Raw genomic sequence first — 7,551 nt, 5'->3', positions numbered from 1 at the left:
ATATATATATATATATATATATATATATATTTTAAATAAAATTATTTAAAAATAAATATTTAAACTATAAATCTAGATAAAAAAAATAAATTTTAAATATGATTTAAATCAAATTACTTATTAAAATATTAATGCAAATAAATTTAATTTTTCTAAAAAATAAACTTAAATGCGTTGTACTAGAATATACATTTTGAAAAGTTAATCTTTACAAAATAATTTCAATCTCACACATATATAAATACAACTAAGTTAAATTTTAAATAATTTTTTCATGACTAATATCTTTTTCACTAATAATTATATTTTGATTATTTAATTTTTGTAAAAAATATAATTAAAATTGTTTATAATTGTTATCCGTAAATATCTATTAAAAATATTCTTTCAATTTTTATTATAAACATTATCTATGGATATATGTGATTAATGATTTTTGTTTTCATCTTTTTGTGTCACTTCCTTAACAGGGCTAATAGGCTAAAATATAATTGATGTACAATAAAATTACTTTTAATATAATTAAAAAGTAAATAGTACATATGGATATAACCAGAGTAAAATGATTACCAAATTAAAAGAAAATGGATAAATATTACTTTGCATTCTCTTTTAGTTTTTTTTTTTTTTTAAATATTTTTAAGGAAAGACTCCAAGTACACTGTGAATTTGGACATTATTTTTGGATTTTTAGGTTTTCTTAAAACTTATGTGCACATATATAGAGTACCAAAAACTGATGTAAATACTTTTGAATCATATTATATATATTTTTATTTTTTAAGAGATGTTTCTTTTGGTTTTTGGATTAGAACTCTGATTCTTATCAAAGATTAAATTTTTATGACAAATCTTCACCTGATTTGCTATATTGTAATGTCCCTATCTCTGTCTTATTTTGCATTCTTTTCTGATTTATTTTTGTTGTCTCTTGAGGATTCAAATTAAGAAAAGATCTTAGTCTTTTGCTCAATAAAACTGTTTCATAAACTAGTTTAAGAAAAATGGAATTGAACATTCAGTACAAGAAAATTTGATATTAATCCAAAATCCTTTGGAAATATTTAAAATCCGTCGATAAATCAAAGTTACCAATAACTTACCGATGATAAAAAATTTATTGGTAAATTGTATGAATTTTTTGTTTTAGCTGTAATTACCAATGAAAACCCTATCAATAATTACTACTGAAATTTTTATTGGTAAAATCTGTCGATAAACACAACAATCTTGTTCTTCTTCTTCTTCCTCCCTTCTTCCTCTTCTTCTTTTACTTTTCCAATTTCATCTTGATTTTTCCATCAACCCAACACTCACAACCTAAATCAACACAAATGTCCAATAAAACCAAATCACATTCTTCACTTTTCATCATTATTATCACTTTCTTCTAATTACAACACACTCAATGCACACATACAACAAACCACTGCATAAACGCACGAAAAAAGAAAAATTTGCAATAAATGTGACCAACTAGGAGGTGTGGCAATGAGTTATGACGGTGAACATTCAAGCCGTGACTGCCTTGGTATGACAATGATGGAGAAGGAGAGGGGTGCAACCCTCACATGAGAAAGGAAAAACACAACGCTACCAACATTGATGATATTTTTGCCTTCGACGAGTTAGTGTGATCAACAAGTACATCTACGATGTGCGTTGCAATGGTATGTGGTGGTCACAAACGTTGGGGAAGAAGAAATCACCTTGCTCTAAAGAGGAAGATCAAAGAAGGAGGAATCTACATTTCTACACTTCATTTTTACCACTTACACAACTATTATTCTATTTGGGTGAAAAATTTGTTGTTCGTTTTATTAACAAATTTATCGAAAATTTTTAAAATCTGTAAGTACCAATTAAAAGTTTTTTCGGTAATATATATTTTATTTATCAATGGATTTTACAAATGAAAAAAATCATCAATATGTATTATTGATGAATTTTTCTATAAAGTAAAATCGTTTATAATTAAAATTTTAAATTCATTGATAAAATTGGTCAATAATTTAAATTTATTAATAGATTTATTTTAATTTATAAAATTCTATTTTTAAGAATTTGTGTAGTGATTTAAATCTAACTTGTGACAACCTGACAGATGTAAATTATCATTATTTATTCATTGTAGATGAAAAAAATATCAAGAAAGTGATTTAATGATAGGTTTTGATGAAGTTCTTGAGCTCAAGTTGATGAGCTCCAAAAGAATTGAAGGAAGGTAAACTAGAGCATAACTTTAGACCTTGTTGTTGTTCTGTTACTCTTTAATACACATAAAATCATCTTGTTTAATGTATAATTTTCATTCCATGCAATGAGATATTGAAGGGTATAAGCTTAAAGATGACATAAATAAGCTTACTAGTCTTGAAAATGATTGTGGGTGGTTATGGCCTTCCCTAACATTACATTTCAGATGTTGAAAACATGAAGAGTTGTAGCCAGATAAGATTGAACATGTAAAATACCAATGCAACAATATTGGCCATACTAACCTTCTTAGAGAGGATTTGTCCTCAAATTCTTTGGAGTTTTGTCTAGGTTTTTGTATTTTTTTTTTTTTTATATTTTGAGTCAAGATTTAGATCTCATAACGTTTTTCACATTATTTGTTCACTCTTTGTGTAAGATATGAGAGTTCTTCGTCAAGCGTTAAAAGGACAAATCTTCTTAAAAAAGTAGGATATGATAGAGGATATGATAAACACAACAATCTTGTTCTTCTTCTTCTTCCTCCNTTCTTCCTCTTCTTCCTTTACTTTTCCAATTTCATCTTGATTTTTCCATCAACCCAACACCCACGATCTTAATCAGCATAAATGCCCAATAAAACCAAATCACATTCTTCACTTTTCATCATCATTATCACTTTCTTCTAATTACAACACACTCAATACACATACAACAAACCACTGCATAAACGCACGGAAAAAGAAAAATTTGCAATGNCTGTGACCAACTAGGAGGTGTGGCAATGAGTTATGACGGTGGTGAACAGTCTAGCAGTGACTGCCTTGGTATGACAATAGTGGAGAAGGAGAGGGGTTAAACCCTCACGTGAGAAAGGAAAAACCCAACGCTACCAACATTGGTGATATTTTTGCCTTCGACGAGTTAGATGTGCTCGTGCATTGCAATGGTATGTGGTGGTCACAAACGTTGGAAAAGAAGAAATCACCTTGCTCTAAAGAAGAAGATCAAAGAAGGAGGCATCTACATTTCTACGCTCCATTTTTACCACTTACACAACTATTATTCTATTTGGGTGAAAAATTTGTTGTTCGTTTTATTGACAAATTTATTGAAAATTTTTAAGATCTGTAAGCAACAATTAAAAGTTTTTTCGAAAATACATATTTTATTTATCATTGAATTTTGCAAATGAAAAAATTCATCAATAAATAAAATGTGTATTATTGATAAATTTTTCTATAAATAATAAAGTCGTTGGTAATTAAAATTTTAAATCTATTGATAAAATTCATTAATAATTTAAATTATTAATAGATTTATTTTCATTTATAAAATTCTATCGATATTTCTAAGAATTTTTGTAGTGATTTAAATCTAATTTGTGACAACCTGACAGATGTAAATTATCATTATTTGTTCATTGTAGATGAAAAAAATATCAAGAAAGTGATTTAATGACAGGTTTTGATGAAGTTCTTGAGCTCATGTTGATGAGCTCCAAAAGAATTGAAGGAAGGTAAACTAGAGCATATGGAAGTAAGGACAGATAAACACTCTTGATGTTATCAATGTGCTAAANAAGACATTGGAAACATATTTATGATGCTTTACTGCAGAGCAACAGAAAACATGGGTTAATTTCATAAGAAAACTAAGTGCACTCCTTTCAATATTACATTTGTGGAAGATGCGGCACAACGTCTCGTTGAAAGGGATGAAGACCTCAACCAAAGGGTTAGGAAGAAATTTAAAGATAGGATTATGTTAATAATTTTTTTAATAATTTTTTGACCATAGATAATTAATTATTTTATTGGTCCAAATATTTAAAATGAATCAATCACACATTATCATATAAACGTTGTAAAAAAATTGTTTTCAATGAGATAATTTTATAGGAAAAAGTATATTTTAGTGTGAAGATGAAGAATCTGGCAAAATCAAACTTATGAGTGATACATATATTTGACTTTACCTAAGTGAATTTTCCAAAGAAATGTTAGATCTCCAATACATTCTATTAACAACCATAATAAAATTAAAAGTCTTTGTCAACAATTATATACAACACGTGTTTACTTTACCGCTTACACACGTATACTTAAGATATTTTTTTTTTTCTTATCAATGTTAGTCTTAATTAAGATTTAAGTTTCTCATTAATTTTAGTATTTTGGATTAAATTTTTAGTTTTTATTTTGGCTATTGCATATTTGATATTTTTGGTTAGCTGTGATGCACATGTAAGTGTAGATAAATGGGTTGAATTTCAATTTTGTCATTCCTTTCAATTTTAATTGAAAATTTTGGTATCTTTGATTTTTTTCATGATTTTATATATTGTCAGTTTTTCTTTTCTTTTTTAAAAAAACACAATTTATATGTATATTGAATTGAACCCAGGTGTAACATATTTGTAGGTATGAAGTATTTTTTCATCCTAATTAAAACATGGTTAAAATATCTGCCCTTATGATATGTTTACAAATTAGTATCCATGGTAGCTATGTATATATATAGCTAGAAGAACTTGCAAAATTGTATAAGAGGAAGTTGTAGAAGAAGAAATCACATCTAGAGAAAAAAATAGAGAATATGACGATTTCATGTTTTGATTTTTGGAAGGATGGAATGATAGTACAGGAAGGAAGTGAGGAGTGGAAAGAGATGAGCGTGACAGTGAAAGAAGCATGTGAGAGTGATGGTTGTTTCCTCTTGAGGTGTGATGAGATCAATTCCAAAGGTGCACGCGAAGAGCTGTTTAAGAATATGAAAGCATTGTTTCATTTGCCTAAGAAAACAAAGCAACAATACATCAGTCCAAAGCCTTTCAGTAGCTTCAGCTTGTATAACTACATGGACACTCACCATGAAAGCTTTGGACTCGATGATGTTCTTCTGTCAACATCTGTGGACACCTTAACCAACCTCATGTGGCTTCAAGGAAACTCACATTTTTGGTATTCATTCTTACATTCAATTCAATGCATCACTTCTGTTTATTTAGTCTTTTTAAAATTATAGATTGAATTTCACTAAACGCGTGTTTTTTATGCAGTGAGACACTGAAGGGTATGAGTTTAAAGATGTCAGAAGTAACCTGGGTGATATTGAAAATGATTGTGGAGGGTTATGGCCTTTCCCAGCATCACATTTCAGATGTTGAAAACATGAAGAGTCGTAGCCACGTACGATTGAACATGTACAATACCGACAAAAACAATACTGCAAACGAGGATGGGTTCTATGGTCACACTGATAAAAACACCTTAACCATTTTGTGCGAAAATGAAGTTCAGGGTTTACAGGTGCTATCCAAAACAGGCACATGGGTTGACATAGTGATACCCCATAATTGCTTTGTGGTTATTGTTGGTGATACATTAATGGTATGTAGAAAATTTTAGCCATTGCCTACTTAATTTTTACATTATAATGAATTGAAATTGTTGTTAATGAATAGGCATGGAGCAATGGAAGGCTTCATGCAGCGACACATAGAGTGATGATGAGTGGAGAGAAAGAGAGATACACTTTTGGAGTTTTTGTGGCACCAAAAGAAGAGATGAAGATTGAGGTGCCTCGTGGTTTGGTTGATGACAAAATTCATCCTCTTCGTTATGGTCCATTTAATTATGGAGAGTTTATCGGTCACTTTGTTTCAACTCGCAACCATAATGCAGTTGATGTGTTTGCTGGTCTTTGAAAGTAATTCATGATTATATATGAATGTACCAGATCAAGTTAAAATAATTAGGGGATTGCTAATATAACTACATCTCCTTTTCAATAAGATGAATTCAACTGCAATATCTATTAAATTTCTCAAATAAATATGCTTTATATCTTCCATTTGTGTTTCTAACAAGCAAATGTCAGACTAGAATCGACAACTTAAAGCACTAAACCGAATAATTTAACAAGTATTCAAACATAAGAGGCCAGAGAATAACTACCGTTCCAAGATACGAGTACTGAAGAAACTCGGGCAAAGCTTGACAACGATGCCAACCAAATGATAGAACCTAGCCATGAGGCTCGACTATTGAAAGATACAACTCCTTTGGTGAGGTATGATATCAAATGAGTTTGATTCCGTGAGGTACGGTACCAAATGAGTTTGATTGACACTAAAGATATTGGATTTTCAAGATTAATGATGATTATGTTTCTCAAAGATTGTGTAACGTTTCTCACACAAAAAAAAAAGACACGTGTGATAAATATAATGATCAAGGATGCGAAGTGTTGCTTGTAGATGAGAATATCATTTCAGACATTTAACATTCTGAGACATCTAAAGATGTTCTTGTGGGGTTACTTATCAACATGCTACAACTTTGACGCATGTGGAGGCTGAGGAAGATGTTGCTTCCTTGATTCCTACGTCATCTGTTAATAAAAGTGTCTAAATACCTTAGGTATTTAGACATTAAAAATAAATGGTCTTTATTTTTATGGGCGTATTGGAAGAATGCTGTGGAGTGTATAAAGAAAATAAAAATACAGGATGTTGTTTATTAACCTATGGTTTGTGTGTTTTTAATTTCTATTATTTATTAATATTTCATGTCTAAATACCTAAGATCCTTATGAAAATGTTACTTGTCTTTTTTAAGGCTATTTTTTAGAGACCAGTAAGTAACTTCAGGAAGGACTAAACATAAAAGGAATATATTAAATAAATTAAAATTATATTATTTTTTATTTTATAAGGATTAAATCAATAATTTTAAAATTGAGCAAAGACAAACAAATTTATCGGAAGAAATAAAAACAAAGTTTATTCATTTATAGGAGCTTAAGATATATTTCATCTGATATTTGAATTATTCATGTTAAAATATTATTTACGACTAGTAGTATTGAAGTTTAAGTTTTAATAGTTATGTATTTTATTTAAAATANTTTCTAATAATAACCTGTGATGATAAATATCAATATATTACACTATATAATAGAAATTCTTTTATTTTGTGTATATATTTTATATTTTTTTACTCTTTAGTTATACTTTCAAATTATAAATTTTTTAGTAATATAAATTATCACAATACAGTAAAACTAAAAGAAAACAGGGAATATACATATTCACTTATTACAAATAGTTACATCTAATTTAAATACTTTACAATAAAAACAATACGGATATGGATACGTGACAATGATAATAATATGAATTAATAAATAAATTATATAAATATTATTGGTTTTTAATTTTAATACTATATAAGATATTTTATGAGCACTAATAATTAAAATACAGTTTTTTGATATTTAATTAAACTTAAAATAATTCACAAGAATTTATTTACATAAATTTGTGTAGAAATTAATAAAAAAAAATCACAT

The 7,551-nt window shown here is 28.3% G+C and overlaps 1 protein-coding gene across 1 annotated transcript; it reads left to right on the top strand.

The window, feature by feature from the left end:
* Positions 1-4,778: 4,778 nt before the first annotated feature.
* Positions 4,779-6,094, top strand: LOC106761723 (probable 2-oxoglutarate-dependent dioxygenase AOP1). The gene is made up of 3 exons (XM_014645293.1): positions 4,779-5,159; positions 5,258-5,588; positions 5,663-6,094. Exons 1-3 carry the CDS (start codon positions 4,795-4,797, stop codon positions 5,903-5,905), a joined length of 939 nt encoding a protein of 312 aa, XP_014500779.1. The 5' UTR covers positions 4,779-4,794; the 3' UTR covers positions 5,906-6,094.
* The last annotated feature ends 1,457 nt before the right edge of the window (positions 6,095-7,551 follow it).

This window comes from Vigna radiata, chromosome 5 (genome assembly GCF_000741045.1).
Source record: "Vigna radiata var. radiata cultivar VC1973A chromosome 5, Vradiata_ver6, whole genome shotgun sequence".
Lineage (NCBI taxonomy): Eukaryota > Viridiplantae > Streptophyta > Magnoliopsida > Fabales > Fabaceae > Vigna > Vigna radiata.
The sequence above is the reverse complement of the archived record's forward strand: the minus strand, read 5'-3'. Positions and strand labels throughout refer to the sequence as shown.

Bases quoted from the DNA above. Each gene is read 5' to 3' on its own strand.
- LOC106761723 (XM_014645293.1), top strand. From the start codon at position 4,795: ATGACGATTTCATGTTTTGATTTTTGGAAGGATGGAATGATAGTACAG. The intron at 5,160-5,257 runs GTATTCATTCTT...TTTTTTATGCAG, and splicing joins CAAGGAAACTCACATTTTTG to TGAGACACTGAAGGGTATGA. The intron at 5,589-5,662 runs GTATGTAGAAAA...GTTAATGAATAG, and splicing joins TTGTTGGTGATACATTAATG to GCATGGAGCAATGGAAGGCT.